Consider the following 25,516-nt stretch of genomic DNA (forward strand, 5'->3'; position numbering starts at 1 on the left):
TGGACCACACTATTATTTTGCTTCCCAACTCAATCCCCCTATACAGTGAGCCCTAGATTTTGCTGGTATCTGTGTCATTTGTGGCAGATGGTCTTATATGTGTTGATCCTTCTCCATGGCTGTTTGTCACTTCTCATCCTAATATGTCTGAATCTTGAAGCCTTGTCTCTGGGCCCTTCCCAAAGAGCTATGAGGCTGCTATGCAGTAGCTACGAGTGATGTAGCCTTTCCTTTTTCCCAGGTCTATGTAGAAGTTCAAAATGGAGCTTTTGAGTAGCATAGAGAGGTTATAAATCATGCCTATACTAGGAGAATTATTAGCTGTGCACAGAGGGGCATTGATCATGATTGATTGATTGATTGATTGGACAATCGTGCAATGCTTTCCATGCTGAGGTTCTGCTATATGGGCTAGAAATCTTTTCCCAGTATGGTAAATTTCACAGCAATCTCCATTAGGAAACCATGGTGTTTGTTAAGTGTCCTAGCTACCACAGTCCTTAACTGGTAGGCTTTGAGAGTGTTTCCAAGGTTGCTGTGGACATGTCTGATGCTTCTATGCTATTTGGAGATATATTTTTTTTCAAACATTTTTGTTTTGTTTCGCTTTCTCCTCCAGATCAAGCCAAAGAATGATATTTTCTACACACACACACATACACGCACCCTTATGCTCCTGAGACAGGAATATGGGATTGGTGTGAAATTAATGGACAATTGGCTATTTTTAACAGCCTTTTAAAATGTGCTGCATGTGACTGCCTCATGATCTTATGCTGTCTTAAGCAAGGATCAACCCAGGGGAGATAATTTTCCTTGTCACTAAATAATTAGAACTAGATTTGATCAGCTTCTGCTCTGGCACCCTTTGGCTGATAGGTGCAAGACAGGGATTATCGCCAGTAGTTGACCTAGTTACATGGTGCTCTTTCTTGGCCTGATCAAGCCCAGCTGACGTATCAGCGTAAGTAACACTGGAACATGAGGTCAACAACTAGGCAAGTCAGAATGGATATCCTCAAAGTTGCAAGGCACAAAAACAGAGCAAACAAGCTGTGATATGATTAAAGAATTCATTTGCGATGGAAGAAAATGGGCAGGTATAAAGTTTAGTCAGAATCTATTGAAAGGCTTTGAAATAAATAAATAAAAGGAAACTCACCGCCTGATCCCAATATATTCCCTATATTACTAGGACTGCATTGCTGTCATTCTTACTGCTGCTGGTTAGTGGATTAATGGATTGTTTTATTATAAACTTCATTTAAATATTGTAATTTTGCATATATCCTTATTCTATATCACATGGTATTGTACTTTTTGCATTTATATAACTGCATCGAAAGAGAATTGTTGATGTATGGCTTAAAAATTTAGTGTGTTTCAAAATCAGGTGCCATAAGCCAATGATAATATTGTGTGTGTGTGCACGTGTGTGTATTTTACAATACTTAGAAATGTTCACAAGTCATGCAAGTAAGGAAGTGTTTAGAAGAAAAGAGTAACCAATATATAACAGTTGGTCTATGAGGCCTGACTTTTATACACCTGGCACATATGTATGTGTTTGTGTTTTGTGTTTGTGTGTGCACACACAATTATATAGTATATAGCATATGCCTATGGCAGTTTCTCTCTTTTTAATAATTTTATTAAAAGTAAAAGATAATACAAACTAGAAAAGAAAGAAAGAAGTGCAAGGAAGAAGGAAAAAATGGAAAAAAATAAGAAAAAAATCATGAAAGCAACTTCCCACCTTTATCCGAAGTATAAACAATTTCACTATCTCTTCATCTCCTCTAAATTCACAGATATAATACTCTTCAGCCCATAAGTCATTTTTAACTATAGGTAAATTCAGTAATTAATGTCTTCTCCAATCCAAAAAGTCGAAACAGAGCCCTAAAACAATAACATTAAGATATATAAAGTCAGCATTTCACATCTCAACTGTTAATGTTTAGAAGGTTTAAAGTAGTTCTTCTATCCTAGTATGAACAAAAGACTGAAATTTAACATGTGCTTTAAAGAGAACAAGCTCACAAAAAATCCTTACTTTAAGTGAAAGGATAGTTAGATACAAAGCCAATTTAAATGCTGTCAGATTAGGATACATAAAGTAACTGTAAGAAAAGGCTTAAGCACCAGGCTTAACTATAAGGAAATCTAATATATATTTTTCCAGTCCAGAGGTCAGCAAATCCAAAAAGAAGAACCACTTGAAATAGCATGTCCCCTTTTAACCCTGATCAAATAAACCAATTCTGTGTTCCTTCTTTTTGTGTAAAACAAACTTGTTCTTTAATCCATTCAAATGATTGTTGATCCTTGTTTCAAATTTCTTCAATACTTTAAACAGCCTCTTTTGTAAGTCCAGTAAATTAAAATTATTCCACTTATTCTCTGGAATTTTCATTTTTACTTCCTTGTTAATTTTTAAGCTTCATAGAATTTTTTATGTCTAATAATAAATTCCTGTTCAAATTCTTGTTCATGTTGCTCTCAGATAGATTTGACTGTATATTTTACCCTAGCATCTTATTCTAATCGCTCCGTTTCAAAGCACTCCATTTGCAAGTAGACAAAGCTTCCAGTCTCCGTCATTTCTCCGTCCAGGTGAAAAGTGCATCTGCCCTGGGAAGCCCTGTAACCATTGCAGCTGCAGGCAAGCAGATGGTGGGAGGGACTGGCCGGGTGGCCACAAAATAAGACATAATGGCTCTTTTGGTCCTATATATATATATATATATATATATATATATATATATATATATATATATATATATATATATATATATATATATATATATATATATATATATATATATATATATATATATATATATATATATATATATATATATATATATATATATATATATATATATATATATATATATATATATATATATATATATATATATATATATATATATATATATATATATATATATATATATATATATATATATATATGACCCGGTCTTATTTTCCGTGAAACACGGTATGTTGGGTATGTTCCATGCTTTATTTGGTATTGTTTTCTATTTATTTGTACAAGAAAATATTGTGCTCAGTAACATCCTCTTGCTGTGTTTAGATACATATATGAGACAACATTCTAGACATCACATGGATTAACTGTGGCTCCAGGAGTTTATCATTTGCATTCCAGACTCAAAATTCTTACAGCAACTAATAGGTTGAACTTTCTGTAAGCCTGTGCAAAGATGGTATATGAAGCTTTGATAACCTATTTTGCCTCATTTGGAAAATTTGCTCATGACTGCCCTGGGCATGGCGAGAATAGCTGGAAACACCTGCTTGCAAGTTTCAAAGGGACCTTTGTTTCCCAGTGGATTCTTTCCTCCTATCATTTAGCAAGTGCTGTGTCCTTATGATTCTGGAAGCCATTGGCTGCCAATCTGTTTAGCTGCCTATATTTCGATCATATGAATTATGTCACTGCAAGAATACTGGAGGAGGTTAATATGTGTTAAGTAACCATTTTGAGCCAGCAGCAAAGAAAAGAAAAAGTTCCTGAAATGTCTAAGAAAATTGTAAATGTTATATGAGCTCAACTTTTGAAATATGATAAAAGAAAACTAAAAAAGCCAATCTAGTAGCCATATGGTTCCTTTGCTCCAATAATGGTATTGGATTTTATAAAATATATATATATAATCATAGAGCTTGAGAACAAATTCTAAAGATGGTGCCCTTTTTGTCAGTAGCAAAAAGGGGGGGGGGACCCAAGATTTATTCATCATTTGACATGAATTTCTTGTAGGCAAAATGTTTCTTCATCAGAACATGTTGTGGACAGATGATACTATGTAGAAATATAAAATGAACACACTGTTCAGTCTACAGCTGCTTCATAAGGTTCATAAGGTTAGTTCCATTTAGCTTATGAGTAGATTTTAGAGGGATATTGTTATTAATTTCAGTGTTAGTACTTTGTATGTATTTATGTTAAAGGGGAGTTAAAGCACATTATGAATTTGGTTAATTTTATATTATGGATAATTTTTAGTTAGAATATGATTATTATATCTATAACCCTGTATTTAGCTCTGGGAAGTGGGGGGGAAGGGGGGTGGTTTGGGGTGGGTGGGTTTTGGGGATAAAATCTTTTTTTGTAAAACTCTTTAATAAAAAAAATAAGGTTGATAAGGTTAGGAAGCCAAGTTTAAGGGAGAACAGAAAGATACAAAATACATTGAGTCAATTGGCAGACTCAACGCATATTCACCCTATCACACAAATCATTACTGAACAATGTATGCCTCATATAACTACACTAAAATGGTTTTTATAAGAAAACATCTGTATTCTTTATTCAGAGCATAAAGCCAAATAAGCACATAAGAGTCCCGAAAGGTTATTGCATCTGATTGCAATTGTCACACTGGCTGTGGAATTCTGAGAACTGGAACCCACACTTCCAGAGGTTGTTCAGGCTGAGAAGGGCTACTTTAAACCATTTGGATTGCCACCAAGTCCTGCTTGACAAGGAGTTGCTTCAAATAGTTGCCATCCAAGGAGCCCAATTTTGCACATCCTGCACACTGGTGAAAGAGAGAGAGAGAGAGACTAAAGGGGAAGAAGTCAGAAAAACATTGCTGGAAGTTATTGAGATAACCTTTCTATGGTTCCACATTTCATACCACAGGGAATGCCATAAGAGTACAGTCTGGAATCTCAATTCCATCTTCTGCTTGCTGAGTTATAAAAAGAGATGGAATCATTTGGAAAAACACTGCTGCCTGTTCAGACTGACTTTCCTAGATTGGGAAGCATTGTTGTATGGTTAAGGGGCTACATCAATTTAAAAAAAAATCCATCTGTGATAATAAACTGCTTTTGCAACACACACACACACACACTTACATTTGGGATCAATCAACAAAAGATCCCTTGGATTGGTGAAGTACACCAATGATATGCTGAATCTCTGTTATTGTTTTCAGCATATGATGTTGAGGCCATACTGCTGTAATGTTTATTTAGATAGCTTTAGATAGCTGAAGCCTAAAGCTTTGGTTGGCTGCATTTATTTATATCAAGTCCCACCATAACTGCATGATATGTTCATTACAGGAACTCTGACTTGCCTATGGCTACCCAGCAAGTTGCAGTAAACTAACGTACTATTGGTTCCTATTTCGGTTTTCTCCAATTTGAGTATCATTCTTGTCTACCACCAATTCCAGAATTCTTGGCCAACGCTATGGTGGACAGTTCAGAGAAAGCTGCACTTGATGCTACTGGCTGATGCTGTGTTATGTTCATGTGTATGTTATTGTGAGTTGTACATATCGTAGGTATCCTAAGGTGCCAGGATTTGAAGAGAGGGGAAAATACATTTTTGGGATATGGCTGTATTCACTTCCTATTGGCAGATCAGTGCAGTGGTTCTGATATTGTGTTTGAAAATAACAGACCAGACTGCAACAGGCAAAGAGCTCCTGTAGCGCCTTTAACTGACATGCTAATTTCCTATCTGTAGGCAATTTTAAGCAGAAAAAAGGGGACCAGTAATCTGGAGATTCTGAGTAGACTATCACTCCTCCCAAAAGACATTATGTCGAGAAATTATCAAGTAGCTATATTCTATATCAAGAGTTAAGTTGAATAAGAACATTATTATACCCTTTGATATATAGACTGCATATCAATGACTGAATAACCTTTATAGATGCCATATGCTAAATAAACAAACAAATAAATAAATGCCTATAGTCCTGTGAATCTCCCAGATGTCTATTGAGGGAACTTAAGAGAGTTTCTCTAGGTCAGGGGGTGGGGGGGAATTAAGATCAGAATGTAAATTTTCCATTGCTTAACTTTCTTAGTAACATTACCTTGAATCTTTAAGATCACTTAAACAAAGTGAATGTCCTACTTTAATCCTCTGCTGTAGCCAAAAACCAGACTAATGTGGTCGAATATCTTTTGAATTGCATTTTTAAAAAGTAATCCATGGAGCAGACATTAGAGGCAAGGGATGAAGAGTCAGATCAGCAATGATACCAAGATGGGAGGGATAGTCTTTAGGTTATTCAAAGTGAAAAACCAGCATAAATTTGATAAATTGATCCAGTGAATGAACAAAGCATCGAACTTAAAAATAATGCTTTTCCTGAGTCTTTTAGAATTGATCATATATAAGCACACATTCTTCTTCCTTAAAAATTATCATTTTTTATGTCGCAAAATTTGTTTTGCCACTATATTCTTCCATATAAATCACTGGGTAGTGCTAATGATTAGCTGTGATATATGAAGCATCTTTTTCATATGTTCCATTTGCACAGCTTCACAAACCGCTAAAGTTTTGTAATGTGTTGTTCTGAGAGGTTCCACATCTTCTTTTCTTATATTCATATTCCATTCATACAGTCAGGAAATTAATCCATCTTCTAATACGGTACTTCTTGTGGGTCTCACGGGCCCTCTTCCTGTAATCATTATTCTTTCACTCTGATTTCTTTCATTTCTTTCCTTTTGTGTCCATTTTCCCCTAAGATGCATTCCTGACACTATCAAATCACAATCTGTCCAAAATTCAGAAAATTTCATCACCTTTTATCTGGCTGATTTATTCATTAAATTAATTTATTCAGCACATAGCCAGACATAGTTTGCCGGCAGCAAACAAATATTTATTACATAAAATGTCTCCAATAAATACAGATAAAAATTTATAAATAAAAGCTCTCAACCAAAATCCAGAAAAAAATAACAGCAATAGGAAGAATCCCACCTTGCAGTCACTCATGCTAGTTTGAAAATTATCATTCTTCAGTATTTTCTACTACACGAAAATAGTCAAATTGTACCTTAAGATTTATATTCATTCTTTTATCATACATATGCATGAACAGACTTATGCCTAACCCATATATCTGAAATAAAGAGATTTTTTTTAAGGTGAAACTAACTAATCAGTCATCATTTTACTTCATTCCTGGGCCCTCAAGTTATGTACTTTCTCATCATCTTTTCATTCATAACATCACAGATTACAAATTCATTCAGATTTCTGCACATTTTTTCATAAAGCTCATTCTTCCATTATCATGATTCAGTGGAATGTCAATAGTCAATTATTACAGTCCTTACTTTCATATGCATCCACAGCATGTAGGTGATATTTGTTCATAAAGCAGATATACACTGCAGCCCTTTCATTCATAATTAAATATACATATTTATTTCCACGTGCACGTTTATTTATTTATTTATTTATTTTCACCCTTTACTTCTCTTACATTCTTAGTTGCATTCTTCCGTGTAATGTTTATCAACAGATGGGCCTACAAAATTGCTCTCTGGCTTCTATTAAAACTTAATTAAGATTTTTATATAATTCTTTTTAATAAGAGAAAGAACAAATTTGGTCACACCTTGGTCATTCCCATGCGACATACAGCATTCCTTGATAACATTGCCAGTCAGGTTGGCCAGTTTAGCCAGTACAGCCCAAGTACAGCTAAAGTCCAGCTTCATCACAAGCATGCTTACACTATTCTATGTAAACTAGGATCTCTAATTTGGAGACTGTCTTGCAAGCAAACATACCCTTGCCTATATCCCACCAACACAAATTTAACAATTTAACAACTGTTAAATCTGGATTGTTGTATGACAGATGTTTCTCTGTTTGAACTGTAAAGTCCGGGAGCACTTTAGTTTCTTTATTTTTTATCACTTTGTTTTGTGATTCCACCAGTTCTTGCTTGTAGGCAAATGGTACTGTATTTGGTGCTGTTATTCCAGTGCACCATTATTAATACTTTGTTATGCCTTTGTTTGTAGTCAATCTATGCCATTCTCTTGCAGGACCTAACAAGATGGACCACTATTTCTTCAAGTTCTTTACAGAGATGGCATTTGCAATCTGTTGCTGTCTTCTCAGAACCTGGATTTATATGCATTTGCTCTTAAATCTTGGTTTTATGCAGCCAGAATTAGCCCCCTTGTCTCTTTCTTCAACTTTCCTGCTCTTAGCCATTGCCAAGTTTTGTTGTTATCTGCTTTCCTTGCTAGTGGTTTTATGTATTGGCCATGTAACATTTTGCTTGCCATGTTTCTCTTCTATTTTTCATTTCATCTTTCTTATAGGCAAGCTTAGTCTTTTTGGTACTCAAGTCTTCATGGTGTACTAGCTTCAATCCATTTTCTTCACTGTTCTTTAGATATTCTTTCAATGCCCTTTTTTCTTTTTCAACTGTTTGGTGTACTTACAACATCCCATGCCCATGTATACTGCTTGGTAAATAGAGTCTCTCAACATTGTTATATTATTATTAAAGTAGTCACTTGAACAAGTAGAAATACATTTGCCACCCCATCTTGTACAGTTCAACGAAACTGGAAGGCATCAGTTTCAAGAAATATGATCAACAGTACATATGACAGTGAAAAAGAAATTGGATACTACCAATTTTGGGAACAAAATTTATGACTTTCAGCCAGTTAGAATTTATATAGAACACACAGAATGTTCTTCAAAGTTGTGTTTATCTGCAACAATGATGGAAGAGGATATATCAATAGTGGTCATTCTGACCTGAAAGAGTTTGTGATTTGTATATGGTGTTATGATCTGATCTGGTCAAATGATATTTAAGAATCTTGTCATTCTTTAGCTGGCTGTCCTGCAAGGTCTATGACAATTTGCCTTGGCCAACTCACCATGGCCAACGTGCCACAGCCAACTTGCCGCAAGCAATTCATCACAGGGCAACTTACTGCAGGGCAAGAGTTACACTAATATCAAAGAAATGGTGGAATAGAATAATCAAAGAAAGGATGCAAAAAGAGGGACCAAAATGAAGTATGAATGACCAAAAAATAAAACAATGTTTTATTTATTTTAAATAATTAAATTGGATTTTTAATTGTCCCATGGCAAGTTGGCTGTAGTGAGCTGGCCATGGTGAGTTGGCTGTGGCGAGTTGACCGTGGCTAGTTGGCCACAGTGAGTTCTCCCATTCTGACAGGAGCTGCCTACTTCCAATCTGATTCCATTTGTCAGGATCCATCATAAGCTTGAATTCTGAATCAGCCCCATAATTTTGCAATAATGCTTGACTTCTAAGAACATTCTGTGCATTCATATCCATATCTAAGAGGTAAATTCTGCCCCTCTCCTCAGTTGGTGGTGTCTTCTTTCATAAACATAGCTTTTCTTGCTTTTTTTTTGCCCCTTGGAGGAATACCTCCTTTAGGAACATATCATAAAAATGATATTATATCACCAAAAGTATTGGTTGCTTTTACTGCCCATCTGTGCTTTATTTCATCTCACTTTTCTTCCATCTCAGCTAATTTGTCCTGCACCTCTCAGCATTTCATAGAGCCTTGCCACTCCCATGCATTTGGCATGATCTGTGACTGAACGCTTTGAACATTTGTCTGGCTCCCAAAGTGGGTTCTATGAATAAATTCCCCCCTCCCCCTTCTTTTTAAAAGTATTCATAGTAACCTTGGCAGTGGGAAATTTAGTCCTGAGGGAACTTTTCTCCTTTACCATCCCCTTAATTAAAAATATTTTCTGTAAGCTATTTGCTTTAGAGGATAAAATATACCAGTACTCAAATTATATCTGTACATTTAACCATAGGTCTCAGAAGTCATTGGAAAGATAGCACAGGGGGAAAGATATACACACACACACTTACACACACAATCACATTGACAACTATAATCTTGGTCCAATCTCCCTTTTCTCCTAGCAGTTTTGAATTAGTTATTAATTATAGCTGCTCTTATTCACAAATCTCCCCTCCTACATTTATACTTTGGCCTATAGCAACTCCTAAAGGAAGCTTATAGGAGCAGCTGATTTTCCTTGAGCTAATTAGATGAGGCAGATCTGCATTGTTCCCAAACTGGTTGTCCCTGAATATTTTGAAGTAAATTAGTTAAAATCCAATATATTATCAATGCTCTTCTTGTCCACATAAAACCGACCTAATACTGCAATATGTACAACCTTGAACTTTTCTCTCAAAAGAAGCAAAACAGCTTTTCAAACAAAAAGCCAACATGGCATTGCTAGCACCCGCACGACGCCACAACACTAATGTGAGGGGGGGGGGCACAAGTGCGCACACACGTATGCGCTATCCAGCCATTCACATGGCCCAGTGGCCAACAGCCCACAGCCTGGAAGTGGGCTGCAGACCACAGGTTGGTGACCCCTGGTTTAGAGATTTCCTAGTGATCTCCCTTCCAATACTAATCAAGTCTGATCATGCTTAAACTATTTTAAAAGCAGTGATTGTGGTACTGCTACTTGCAGTGAAAAATACTGAAACATGTTCCCACACAAGGTTTCTCTCACTGGATTCTCACATACTGATTCAATGAACCTTTGGTTTGCATTGAGAAAGCAAAATCGATGAGGCAACTCATAGTCATAGTTTTGTTTCTTCCAATGTCATAGGTGTTTTTCCCTTTCCTAGTGTCTCCATTTAACCCCATGTAGTCCAATTGCCTCAGCTGTCGGCTGGATATAACACATGCCTGCCAAGAATGTCTAAGAAGGTCAGGTGATGGTCCACAGTCCAACTTGTTTCTCTCTCCTACTTCCAGATCCCACACTAAGGCTACACAACCTAGCAAGACTGCAGTATTGCAAAGCAACCACAGCAGATTCACACTCCTGCTGATTGTGGGATACTCACAAACTACTGTGGGGAATGAATGTAATGACTGTCAACAAAGGAGCAGTTAGGTAAGTAACTGTTTTTAATGGGATTGGTCTGTATTCATTTTTTAAAAAACTCTAAGGAAAACTCTCCATTTGATTCTAATACCATGGTCTGTTGGAGCTGATACTTAAACTGGCACATACCTTGTCCGTTTGGATCAGGAAGAAGCAAGGTTGGTAAGAATGATAAGGGACAATATTAATCCAGAGACCTGAACAATAAATTCTCTCTAGAGAAAGCTGTGTAAAACGTTATGTTTTCTATTGCAAACTAATTGAGGTAACTAGCTAGCCTTTAAGATTTCCTAAATCAATTTTCCCCAATGAGCTGACTTTCAAAACCTGAGCTCTCAAAGCTGATTCAACTGACTAGAAATAGTAATTAAGGTAAGTGAAGTCCAGCACATCTGGAAGGATATGGTTGAAAAGCCTGAGAGACTACAGGGGAACTGCTTTGGAAAAGTACAAACCCCAGTGCTTCCTGTAGGTTTTTTCCTTTCCAGATCCTGACCTGAATGTTGCTGTAAGCATAGAGAAGAAATGAATTATTACTATATAGTCCGTGGTAAGCTTATTCCATTAAAACACTAACCTGTCTTGAGTGATGTCATTTTGGAAAGGTTTTGTACATCACTTTTAAGTGCTTTTTGATAAACCTAGTGAAATATCCATAGCCTTTTACATCAACTGAGGTTTGATATATTACAGGAAAAAGCTCCCAGTAGCCAGCCAAATATAAATCTGAAGCAATTACCAAGAAGAGTATACATTAGTCTCATAGTCCTACTAAAATATTTCAGGCAGACAAGCTGCTAGCGGCGAATGAATGGCAGATACCTGTTGCAAACATGTAGTTTCTTCACTCTTCTTCTCTGCTTTGACAAAATCATCAGAAATTTAAAATATGGCTAATGTAAACCACAGAGAGATTTCAGGAGTTAGCACTGTAAAAAGCTTAAGAAATAAAATGACGGGCATGGTTACAGTATTTGAAAATGAACACTGGTCCTACCCATGGGTTCATCTTCAAAGGAATGTATGTCTAAGCTTTGAGAAGTAGAAAGAAATATATATTTTTTTCATTTTGAAAGTTATCATGACATTCAAAGTTCTTACTTGAACTTTGGAATGTCTTTGTCTGATCTGTCTCCTGATCATTCCAATCAGGGTATTATGCCACCACTATATTCAGACCACAGCTTGTTTTAATAAAAGCATTACAAAAGACAATGGCAAAAAGAATAGAGGCTTGCCTTCTCCCTTTCCACCTCTTACATAACAAAGGTTCATTCTGGGCCAGGTGCTCAACCTCTAAGGTTTGAAGAAGACAGTTACTGTATTTGTGTTTCTGAATCAGAAGCAGATTCTCAGAATATTCTTTGATTCAGGTGGGTTTGTCCTGGAAAGAATTGGGCCAAATCTACACTGCAAGGAAAATATTAAAAGCCAAGTGCTTTTTACCTGGCTGAAGAATGGTTTAGACAAACCTTGACAGGGAAATAAGGTATGATTTAGGGCCACCCTATCAAATGTCTCCTGTGAGTCAAGCTTGACTCCTAATGACTACATAGACTCATCCATATAGCTTTATCAGGGAAATATAACAATGTGAACTAATTTCATTTTATTATAAGATTACATTAACAGAATCTTGCAAGTACAAATCTCCCTCCATCTGTTTTTACTGCCTGATTAGTTAGGATGGAAACTTTTTAAAGTTTCTTCTCTGCCATTACTCAATTCCAGGCTTCTCCCCCTTTTATCTGATTGTTCCCTGGGAAGCATCTCTTTTCCCCCCACCCTCTAGTCCATCATTCTCATATTCCATTACAAGCTTTTTGGCAACGTGCTATAGTCTTCTCCAAGAATGTGTTTTTGTTTTATTTTCCTACCTATCTTATTATCCTAGGATTTCCTTGTGGTCTCCATTCCAAGTGCTACTCAAATTTGAGTCTGTTTAGCTTTCAAATAACACTAGCACTAATAATAGTGCTTAGATTTACATGCTGCTTTACAGTGCTTTTCAGCCCTCTCTAAGTAGTTTACAGAGTTAGCATATTGCCCCCGACAATTTGGGTCCTCATTTTACCAACCTTGGAAGGATGGAGGGCTGAGTCAACCTTGAGCCAGTCAGGATTGAACTGCTGGCAGTCAGCAGAATTAGCCCACAATACTGCACTGCGCCACCACAGCTCTTTAAATACAACCAAAGTTGCTTGCCTTCTGCTTAGGCTTGGCCAAATATATATTTTAATTAAATCTTTCTGATGTATATTATCCTGGAATCCATAGTTTAAAAAGTTGTGACATACTTTTTATTAAAAAAAATAATTAAAAGCAAATAGCAAAAGAGAGCTGTAAACAAGCGACTGGTTGCTTAGCAACCATTCAAAGTTACAATGGACCACTCCAGGGCTACTTATGACCCAGATTCGAAATTCAACAGCCAGGCCCACTCTTCAAGATCATGAGATTGTACTTCAAGCACTTGGTAACCAGCCCACAATTACAGCCATTTGCAGTCATCTGTGGTCCTGTGACTGCGATTTACACCTTTGGGGTCAGTTTCTAGCACTTACTTCAAATTTCTGGCAAAATGTGCCTATTGGGGAAAAATGAGTTGCTTAATCACTGTGGGGTTCTCTTAACAACCACTGTCACTTAACAACCATGGCATTCACTTACCAACTGCTGCAAAAAGAAAAACCTGGTCCAGCCATGTGATGCCTCAACGTACGACTGCAATGACTTCGGACTGTAATTCCATGCTCAATTATGCTTCTATGTCAAGGACTACCTGCAGTGCAGCCATAGATACCTCATCTCACCCCCATTAGTCCAAAAGTCTTGGCAAGAGGCAGAGCATTTTAGTGGCCAATCAATCCAGGAAAATGTGACTCCCATCTTTTCTGCAATCCTCCAGCTTTGCAAAGCAGTCATATAAATCTTTTAGTGAAACAAATGGTGTCTTTCTTTGCTTCATGTGCATGAGGGATGCTGGGACTAGCTATAAACCTTATGAACATCATATTCTTTCAGGAAAGGAAATGCAAGATTAAAAGGGCTTGGGGTTTGTGCAAACAAGGATTTATGGCATCAGGGGCTGAAACGTGGCTCCTTGCAGAGAATGGAGCTTTTCATTTGCAATGCTCTTGTCACCAAGGATAGTTTTTCTTTTAGGTAAGGGAAGAGAAGCAAAAGCAGATTTAGAAATACACTGAAGGATAATACAGCATCTAGTCATCATGCATGAAATAGCCACATAGAAATAGTAGTGTCTACTAAAATTAAGCAATTTTCTTCCCATATCTACAAGCAGCTGTTGATCAGACATTAAGTAATGCAGGTATAAATCAACAGGGAGACTTATCTGTATATATAACTCTGTGGCTATAATGGGAAACTGAAATGCACAAAGGGAAAAGTAAGTAGATTGCATCAATCAACTATTTTTAGACCTTTGGCGTTAGCGTTTGGTTCCCTTTTCTCAATGTTACCTTGTGTGATCATGAAAACTGGGGCTTTGGGGGAAGAAATGTGAATGCATAACAGTCCTGTTAAAGCTACTCTTGGGAATAACATATTCTAAAAATCTGACTATAGTGGTAATTACATCTGACTTCCTAAGCCAGATAAAATTACTTTGCAACTTCCTCTCTGATAATTCTGCTTCTGCCATTGAATGCTATGGCCAGGGAGTGGCCAGGGCTAACTGACCATCTTGTTTTATTCTAAACTAGCATAGTTTCTTTGCAATGTTTCTGTTAAAATTAACTATCTCACAATAATGAGTGCTAGTACTGTTTGTTTCTTTATGCATTTATTTATATACCATGTTTATTATTTTTATAAATCAAGGCAGCAAGCTTACATAACACTCCTTCCTCCTGCTATTTTCTCCACAACAACAACTTTGTGAGGTAGGCTGGGCTGAGAGAGACAGACTGGCACAAAGTCACCCAATTGGCTTTCATGCCAAGCAGGACTAGAACTCAGGGTCTCCTGGATTCTAGCCTTTAGGGTATCCTCCTCACCGACCAGTTGAGTCTTGTTCCAAAGAGGGTGTCCTTAATACATTCAGTATGGGCAGTTTATATACGTAGGTTGTGAAAGGATGCTACTGATTTTCCTTGCCTGAAAACAAATTATTATCATTTCTTTGAATTTATTAGCAGAACTAAAGAGTCATCTTGTAAGGGAGATGGTGGCATAAAAATTTAATCAATCAATCAATCAATCAATCAGTCCTATAGCCTGTAAAAAAGCACACACGGGATAAAAGCAGGTTCAATAGCTTGCTATAAGTTCTAGTCATTGATTCGATCAATGAGGTTTGGAAATTGCACAGCTTCAGAAATTCAGAGGAATCCAATTGTCCAAACCAAATATACATACAATATATACACTTTTTAAAAAGTTGTGAGCTTAACAGCCTTACCATATAGAAAATAGTTCAGTCATTTACATTGTTTCAACCTATGGCCAAATGAAGTGCTACCATTTAATAGCATTGAGGAAAACTTTGCATACAATTTTAGTTTTGTATTTATGGTTTCTAGTCTATCCTTAGTCTCATTGAGGACAGGCATGAGAAACAAGAATTTTGTACAACATCAAGATTAAAACATCCAAACGTTAAAAAAAGGACTCCTGCCTCCTTTACTGTTGCTAGCAGAGAATGTTTTCATACTTATTGCTGCATTTTCTTCTTAATTGCAGAAGATTTGCCTGTCTTCAGGTGGCCACCTGTAAGGGCAGCAAAACCTTAAAAAAAGCTTAAGAAATGTTTAAATGGCACATTTTCTTGAAAATCACTTGCCTTGATTAGGTTCCTTAACTGAACTTCCAATTTGTGCTTTAAAATTTAACATTTAACACTTGCAAGCTTACAACAGTACAGTTTAAACACTGTAAGTCAAAACCATCCTGCAGCACACATCCAAAATCAACTTCATAGATTCTTGTTGTCTACTAGTTAAAATCACATTTTTTTCTAACATTTGTACAATCCTATCTTGTCTTCCAAACTGAAAACAGTGTCCCATAGGTCTGGTACACAATACTCGCAGCATGATCTCACTTCAGTGTTATTTAAGAACAGTATTATATTGGCAAATTCAATTCCCTTCCAAAAATTCCAAGCATGGAGTTTACCTTTTTTTACAGCAGCTGCTTATGGGTTGACATTTTCAATTATGCTGTCCATCCTGACTGCAAAATCCCTTTCCTGATTAGGCAATCCCAGTTCAGTTTCCATTAGCATATATATGAAGTCCGGAGGCTTTTTTGTCCCACACTTTACTTTATCCTCAATTGCATTTGCCATTTTCAAGCCCAATCACCAAACTTGGACTCCTTTCGAAATGCTTCATAATTTATACACAAGTTTAAAAGCACCAGTTCCACTACTATATGTACATCTCACCAGTGTTACCTGTTTATTCCCAGTATCTTGTTTCTGAATTTTTTAAATCCAAATGCTGGCATTTCTTCTTTTATTCCATGTCAACTGGGTTAGCTAAGGAATTTTATCAGATGGCTTTTGAAAATCTAGGCATACAATAACACATTGCCTACATGCTTGTCGATGCCCTCAAAAAAGGCCTAGGAAATAAGTGAAACAAGATTTTCTTTTGCAGAAATTATTGGGGGTTTTTCCAGAAAGGCTTGTTTTCCTGTTTGCTTATTTTCTCTTTAATAATACTTTAAATTTACTTTCCTCAAAACAGACGTTAGGATAACTGGTTTCTAGTTTCCCTTACCAATGTTACCACCCATAAATCTCTTTTCAAAAACTTAGGTCACCTTGACTGTTTCAGACGTGGAAACAGATTCCAACGTTGAAGAGAAGTTGAGTATTTCTCTATCCCTCTTTAGTACTCCTATAATGCTCCAACTATCAGTCTAACCAATTTTCTATTCCAAACAATCTGGAGATCTTTGTCTTTATCTTAATACTCTTTGCCAAGGATATGCAGGCAGGATAGTGACATAATAACATTATTGGAAGGAGATGGGGGGGGGCAATTTCCTGCTTTAAAAAAAAGTTTTCTCTGTGTATAAACCTATTGAATCTAATAACTATCTTTTGTGTAAAGTTTCCCACTGAAACTTGTCAGGAGACATAATGTTGTTGCCTAGCAGTTTGCTGTCAAATTTCAGCACCATAATCTTAAATCTGGGGACAACAATAAATAGGCTTGGAAACAGCCTGCAGACTACTGTAATGGGTTAAATGACAACATGGAGCCAGAAGACATACTGCTGCTATTCCAGACCCTGAGTCAGATGAAGAGGCAGGTGCCATGATCCCACCTGATTCTATTGATTTTCCTCAGAGTTCTATCCATAGTTTAATCTAAGTCAGGTCATGTCATGTTAGAATGTCTCCTGCTCTCTACTTTCTATTATCCTCTGTCATAAAATCACAATCTATGTATGTTTGGTATGATCCCAGTCTTTATTGGCTATGCCTTAGGTACCTTGAAAGATAACAATACAATATTGTTTCTTATGCCCCTTCAAAATTGAGTAGGTTGTCAGTCATAGAGGAACTGTTATGAATATCTGTGGTATAAACACCACAGGGAAAAAGATGAATCCTGAATCTTTGTAAAATGAAGGGGAGAGGAGAAGAAGTGAGGGAAGATCAAAACCTACCTCCTCTACCTCTATCTTTTTTTTTAAAGGATGTTTTGTATCTGTTAACATGGAGGTACAACTACAGTTCCTTTGCTTCCTTTCACCTGAAGTCCCATCAAAACTTATAACTGATTTATTTGAACAAAATAAATAAAATAAAATAAAATAAAATAAAATAAAATAAAATAATAAAATAAAATAAAATAAAATAATAAAATAAATAAAATAAAATAAAATAAAATAAATAAAATAAAATAAAATAATACAATAAGATAAAATAAAATAAAATAAAATAAAATGCCCTGATGTGACTTCAGGAGGGATAGGAAGAAGAAGAAGAAGAAGAAATCCCTTCCCCAAGTCCTAGTGCTGAAGTAGGGAATGTCCTGACCTCAAGTGTCTTTTGGAAAGATATATAGTGTGATGGTAAAATGATTCCCTGAAGGAAGGATAAATATCCCTTTTACTAACACTATATTGTTAAAGCCCAGAGACGACTACTATTCACAGAGCAATATTAATAACTTTCTTGGTAGGGAACATTTTGCTCCAGGGCTCCATGAATGAAAGTTGAAAAGTCAATTGGGAGCAGCTTTGGGATAAACAAATTGAGCATTTTTTTTCTCAACCTGGATTCTCTTTAACAAGAGACAAGAAGCCCCTTATTAATAAGCTAGATGGCTGTCAGAATGTCCAATTAGGCTGCTGTCAGAGAAGCTATTTTAGCCTGACAGCTCTCCTAGTTTAACTTTCCTTATCTTTTTACTCAGATACTGCTATCTGTGCAATCTAGCTAGAATCCATTTTAGTCTTTCAGACTTGGAATCCCAGAAAATACCTCACTCTTTTCCCAAAGTTAGGAATACATCCATTTCACATGTGCAAAGTTATGGGCCAGGGTGCTAAATATTATATGCTGTAACACGTGCACTAAGGATGTGTTACAGGAGAAGGCGTGATACCATTTCCTTTTTTTTTTTCCCTCAGCTGTTGAATTTATCCTCTTGGGTGCAGAAAAGTTCTGGAAGGAATATTGAACTGCCAGGGGGCAGATATGCTTCATAGCTGAGTTCACTTGCTGCCATAAAAACCTCCAGTCACCTTCTGATCCTCATTAGAGAGCGGCTCCTTCATTTGAGACCCAGCAAAAACAATCAGCAAAAGACTCCAGTATCTCTGGTTACATCATGGTGCAGAATAATCTGGATATCGGGGAAACTAAGAAAGGAATCCTGCTGGAACCTTTCATCCACCAGGTTGGAGGACATATGAGCATGATGAAGTATGATGACTTCACTGTCTGCAAGCCACTTGTCTCTCAGGAGCAGTGGTTCTATGAAGCTCTTCCAACAGCAATGAAGCAGTTCACCCCTCGTTACAAAGGTAGGGCTAAGACTCAAATCTTGAATGCACTTGTCTGGAAATAAGAGCCAGTAGATTCTGAATAAATGCAATACAGGCCACGTTGCAAGGTTAACACTGAGAGGTTAAGGGCATGAGCTTAGCAAATGATGCTTATAAAAATATATCAGAAATACCACCTCTCCTGCTCCGGTTGCCAGGAAAGAAGTGAAGTTACTAGACCCTGTCGCACAGAGAAATGATATGTTGCTCAAAGCCATTAAAAATATACAGGGTGAGTTGTTAGCAACTTGTGAAAGAATGAAATCTGAGACAGAAGCAAGAAAGTGATTGTTCTGTCTTTCTTGGTATTTGTAAGGCAAGATGATCTTGCGATTCAGGTTGCTCTATAAAAGCCTCACTTGAAGCAGTTGTCCTGCCTTGGTTACCAAATATTATGGCTGTCCATACAGCATTTATCATTTTTTCAAATTTCTGTCTACACATTGTTCTTTGAGTACTTCACATCTGGAAACAACTTCCCGGTTTCAATGGAACTGTGTCTAAAAACCTATAAATATGTTATATGCAGAGAAAATTGAATACTGTAGGACGTTGACAGAGGATGGCACATGCCAATTTTAAAATAATCTGCCTTCCTAATAAGTAGGCTTGCAAAGAGTAAGAAAACAGAAAGATTGTAATACCTATTGTGTGCTCTTACCAATTAGAGATGAAAAGTGACCTTTTTAAATGATGCTGAAAGTGAGGGAGTGAAATATTTTGTTGTTTGAAATGACAGATGATACCATGGATTCTGTTGTCCGATGGTCAGGTCCAGGAAATAATTGCATTGAAGTTATTTTAAGATAAGATTTGATACTGGTGATTCTCATTAGATTTTGGTAAGGCTGGATTAATAGATGGGGAAAAAAACCTCAGTGTCTTATCGGCCAGGATGCAGCCAGTGTTAATGCTTCAGATGAACAAAGTCCTGTCAGTTAAAAGCTAGTTGCAGTTGTGATTGCAAACCCAGATGGTTAGAATCAGTGGTGGGATTCAATTAATGTGAACAACCGGTTCTCTGTGTGGATGCTGCTTCCGGAAGTCCATTCTGGACCTGGGCAACAAAAAAATTAGCTACTGGTTCTGCCAAAGTGGTGTGAACCAGCTGAATCCCACCGCTGGTTAGAATGCTTTACCAGTTTTATACCACAACTCTGGGGGGGGGGAGGTTTAAAAACTTTGAACACCCATCAAAAAAAAGGAGAAACAAAAGAGATAGTTATTTTCCAATACACAGAAACAGAAGAAGAAGCCAATTTAGTACTGATAGAAAGATCTCCAAAGTCCCCTCATTTAAGTGTTTTTTCCATTGATGCTGATATTTCAGTAGTGATTGTAAGTTAGTCCATTTGGACTTTGTAATGTTTTGATTTCATTTAAAGAAACCATCTGTGCACATTATACCTCCTGTAATGAGATGATGTCTCCTGGACTGGGGGAAAAAAAAGGGAGAAAAGAACCAAGCCTAAAGCTAACTAGCAATAGGATGGGAGGGAGTATTTTTCCATAGTTTATTATTCATTATAATTTGATTTGTTTTAAATCGTGTGATTCGTTATTGTAAAAACCTGACTTGGAAGGACTTAAATTGCAGAAAAGCTCCCATTCTGATTTTGATCATTACTCATTCCATATGTGAGGGGCCCGATGATCTTGGACTGGAATCTCTTTACATACATACCTCTTTCATGTTGTGGGGCTTTTAGTTGTCTCAGAAAGATAAGCCAATATTCAAAGATAATAATAATAATAATAATAATAATAATAATAATAATAATAATAATAATAATAATAATAGTAGTAGTAGTAGTAGTAGCAGTAGTCGTCATAAGGGACCTTGGAGGTCTTCTAGTCCAACCCCCTGCTCAGGCAGGAAACCGTTTACCATTTCAGACAAATGGTTGTCCAGTTTCTTCTTAAAAACTTCCAGTGTTGGAGCATTCACCACTTCTGGAGGCAATTTGTCCCACTGGTTAATTGTTTTAACTGTCAGGAAGCTTCTCGTTAGTTCTAGGTTGCTTCTCTCCATCCGTTGCTTCCTGTCCTGCTTTCAGGTGCTTTGGAGAAAAGCTTGACTCCCCTCTTCTCCAAAGCACCTGAAAGCAGGACAAGAATAAAAGCATGAGGGAGTGGCAAACCAAAATACAAAAAGTTTACACTACTTAATCAGATGATACATCCTTGCCCATTTCCTGATGTGAGAAAGTAACATAAAATGAAATACTGGGTGATCAGATACACAATGCTAGCCTAGACATGTTATCTAATTTTGATACTCATAAGTAGCACCTGTTCCAGGATTTCATAATCTCTTGGCCCAATTCCCTTTCATCAGAAATACTGTGGGAAGATCTCTTTGCATTTAGTCATAGGTTCCTTAGAGAAATGGTAGGATACAAATAACAGAGAAACAGAATACAAACAAGCTTAAAGCAGCAGAAGTTGGGATAAATCCACTGCATGGTAATTATTTGAATGACTGTAATGTATTATGTAGGGGACTGCATTTAAAGTCTATCCATAAATACAAGTTTGCGGAGAATATACTGTAACAATAGGATTTCCAAGATTTAGGATTATGACGGTGTTAAGCCAGTTCTTCAGCTTCTCTGGCTTATTTTCCATTTCTTGGCCTCAATTGCCTATCTGAACCTTGTCTCCAATGTGGAAGTAAGATTCAGCTCCCAATCTGGTCAATTTTCACAGAGAAATTTTTTAAAAAAATTACTTATGCCAGCCTGCTGAACCTTTAGATTTGTTCTCACAGTTTCTGAAAGATTGCCTATCAGATATTAATATTTTCTGTAAAAATATTTCTCATTATATCATTACATTTTTTGAAGCCATACTAGAACCCTGGCTACTTAATAGACTGTAAAATCAGGAAAACAAAACATAAATAAAGTACAAACCAGGTCAATAAAGCCATACACTAAACACACATCACTTCAAATCAACAGTGAATTTTTGCATAATTTTGTTAAGTTAAATTCATGCAGACCCAGAACTTGAAACAAGCCCATTTTTGTAAGAGAAAACTTCATTTTGAGATATAAAAAGAGCTTGCAGTCAATAATTTTCAAAATGGATAGGAAACAAATACATTGGTATGAATTATGTAATAAGAAATATCGCTGCTTCAACCAAAAGTATTCCATCCATTCGCTCCAATTTTATAATATATATTCAGACTGCACATTGCTTCATTTTGCCCTGACTGTGAAGCAATGGAAGATAGGCTGACCCAATTAAAGCCCCTCCCAACCCATTTCTTTCTCAGAGGCAAGTTTTAAACATAAAATAGTCCCCCTGGGGCTGAGTTGGCATTTTTCCAGCTGAGAGCTGTTCTACAAGAATGCCTGCATTTTAAGAGTTCTTATCTTAGCTCAGTAGAATATATAATCGCCTCCCACATCTCTTACTTCATTCTTTTACCATTAACATGAAAACATCAAGATGGCTCATTTTCCCTTGAAAAATAATGCATACTTTAGAGGCATTGCTTCTATTTAAAAAATAATAATCTCTCCCACTCTATAATTTTGCAGAAAAAGCTATGAAATGAAGAAGTCTTTTCACAAGTGCTAGCTCCCAATAAAATGTTTTCTGAAGTCCAAGTCTCTGTAATAGAGCTACCACATTTGGCCTGTAGGAGTCCAGATGAGGCTCTAGTCTAGATAGCAACAAAAGTGTACAGAAAATCTTTTTCCCCCTCTATCATTTAATAATTATCTGAATTTTTGCAGGTTAGGTATGGTAGGTCTAATCCAGGGGTAGGCAACCTGGGCTTTTTTATGACTCATGGACTTCAACTCCCAGAATTCCTGTGTCAGCATAGCTGACAGGAATTCTGGGAGTTGAAATCCATGAGTCATAAAAGAGCTGAGGTTGCCTACCCCTGGTCTAATCTATAAAAAGTAGCATTTTTCCCCATCTTATTTCGTTGTCCCACTGTCATTTTTGGCTGGTTACTAGTGTCCCAAGAAGATTTTATACCCAATGGCAGATAAATTCACCCAGGCATGTTCTACAAATGTTATTAATCAACAGCTCAGTTATATGAATCTTTCACAGATACTGTATATCATGAGGAATGCATTCAAAGGTATTCTTGTAATTACACTCAAAGGCAACTACTTTTTGGTGGGCAAAAAGGAAAAAGACTTTGTAGTTTTCAGTATATAGCTTTTACTTTTAGCAAGAAGGCATTTCATGTCTGCACATAAAGTGTTGTCATTTAAAATAGGTTGAAGCACTTTCAAAAAAGTAAATTCTACACAAGAATACACAGCCTGCTGCTTCAAATGGCAGGCTGGAGTGTTAACTCATAAAGAGGTTTGTTGGGAACTAGAAAGTTTCTTCAGGCAGCTGTTTGAAACTAAAAATATGAAAGAATGGGTTTTCAGAATTTTGCTTCAGATATTCTGCAGTACATGGCTATAAATTCAATATCTTTATAATATGGATCTGGTTTTCTACAAGCATGGCAGTGGAATTCCTAATTCGGGATACTAGAATGAAATACAAATTCCACTGACTAGTCCCCTATAATTTTTTAGGGCATGCCACACCAAAAAAAACCTATATCTAGCCTGGTATCAACATATCTTTAGACATCACTTTTGAAAAAATCTGAAAGCTTTCCTAGAAAACTAAAGGTCAGACTGAACGTCAGTAGAAATAACTATATTTTTGGCATGGATTCACCACTGGAGTTATGGAGTTAGATATTTTTACAGAGTTGCATATAAAACTCCTGGAGGTTTTGTGGTAGTTTAAGAGCCATTATGTACTGATATTACTTTGTAAAATGTTGCCCAGCTACTGCCAATTAAATCTACTACAAGCTAACACTATTTCAGAAAGCTACTTCCAGATAAAACTGTCTTTTTATTCATTTCAGTACAAATTAGACAACCTTGAAACAAATGCCTTCCTTTGGGCAATATCTTCTCTCCCAAAATTACTTGTCTAGTTTAGAGCTCATTATGAGATTAGACTTATTTTCAACTAGGTGTTGTTCAGGTTTACATTGCACATGGCAGTAAATAAATGTGCCTATTCATTTAAAAATACACAGCCAGGAGCAGAGCTATAGAGGCTCAAAGCAAAACAGCTTCGAAGAATTACTGAGATATTTCTAACCTGATACCTTCTGTAAATATTCTCCTCGGCCTGCCATTGCCATTTACAAAGCCAAACAGATTTGAGCCCTGCAGAAATAAATGTACAGAAACTATGTTGCCTATGTTGATGAATTCTACAATCATATATATCATTCAAGTTGATGCAATGAGAGTCTTGGCTGTTTATGCTGCAACAGACTAATTGGAACCTGGCATATTGTTTTATTTGCAAGCCTTTTTCAACTCTCATTTTACCTAAATGGCTTTCTCTGCAGTATCCACAGTACCTTCCAAATATGGATCATGATGTCAGGATCAGTGGCGTAGCATGGGTTGTCAGCACCCGGGGCAAGCACCCGGCCGCTGCACTGTCCCTCCCCCAGATAGTCCCTCGCTCTCTCTCCGCACCGCACGCCTGGCACCCCCCCTCCACAGTGGGCGGCGACCCGGCAGCTCGGATCGGATTCGCACAGCCAGCACTGCAGTGAGAGAGAGTGAGTGAGCCAGGCAGGGGCAGAGAGCTGCGAGTGCAAGCGTGCCCCCCCAGATGTTGCGCCCGGTGCAGCCGCCCCCCCTGCACCGCCCACGCTACGCCACTGGTCAGGATTTTTCTCCCCATTTTTGCTATCTTATCCCTAGGATTTTGTTCACATAGAAAGCTAAAATTTACTTTCAGGACTATAGGCCACCTGACCTACATTCCTTCCATTTTCTCTTCTGTGAGGGGAAGGAAGATAGGAAAATGTATACTTGGCAGGCAACCATCTTCAAGTGCGCCTAAAATGTGGGGAAAGCAAAAGCTTTGAAGGTGGTCAAGAGTTTTACCAGTTTGCAGTTGTCCCCAGTGGATTCCAGCTGGCTTCATGGGAGCACTAGACACAACTCCAATAGGAGATTTCTTCTGCATAGGACAAGATGTAATGGTCATTTCTTTGGAATAAGTGACAATTGCATAATGTAGCCACTCTTTCAATAACAGTGGCCAATGACTGAATGATTAGTCTTTCAAATTAGTATATGCTAATTGCATCCTTTAGTTATCTCAAGTCATTTTAAGGTTTAAGGTTTATTAAATTTATATGCCGCCCTTCCCCCTGAGGACTCAGGGCGGCTCACAACAATAAAAAGTTAAAAGATATAAATAAAAAAATTAAAAGAGGATTAAACAATATAAGAAATAAGAACAATTTAAACCAATAAAAACCAAATTTAAAAACCATGATCAGTCCAGGCCCGCTGGTTGGAATAGCCAGGTCTTTAGGTCATGGTGGAAGGACCGAAGGTCAGGGGCCATCCGCAGCTCCGGGGGCAGTTCGTTCCAGAGGGTCGGTGCACCCACAGAGAAGGCTCTCCCCCTGGGGGTCGCCAGCCGGCATTGCCTGGCTGACGGCACCCTGAGGAGGCCGACTCTGTGGGAGAGAACCAGGCGATGGGAGGTTGACATTGGCAGCAGGTGGTCTCGCAAGTACCTGGGGCCTAAGCCATGTAGGGCTTTAAAGGTGATTATCAGCACCTTGAATCGCACCCGGAGGGCAACCGGAAGCCAATGCAGCTCGCGCAGGAGTGGTGTAACATGGGAGTATCGAGATACTCCCATAAGCACCCGCACGGCCGC

General features: G+C 37.3%; 1 protein-coding gene across 1 annotated transcript in view; it reads left to right on the forward strand.

Annotated features, from left to right (window-relative positions):
- The first annotated feature begins 10,634 nt into the window (after positions 1–10,634).
- IP6K3 (inositol hexakisphosphate kinase 3) overlaps positions 10,635–25,516 on the forward strand; it is a 31,946-nt gene continuing 17,064 nt past the window's right edge. Inside the window, exons 1-2 of the mRNA XM_081325366.1 lie at positions 10,635–10,750; positions 18,356–18,751. Of these exons, the coding sequence (XP_081181492.1) occupies positions 18,556–18,751 (196 nt within the window). The 5' untranslated portion in view covers positions 10,635–10,750; positions 18,356–18,555. The remainder of the gene's footprint in view (positions 10,751–18,355; positions 18,752–25,516) is intronic.

This window comes from Vipera berus (assembly GCF_964194415.1).
Source record: "Vipera berus genome assembly, chromosome: 3".
Lineage (NCBI taxonomy): Eukaryota > Metazoa > Chordata > Lepidosauria > Squamata > Viperidae > Vipera > Vipera berus.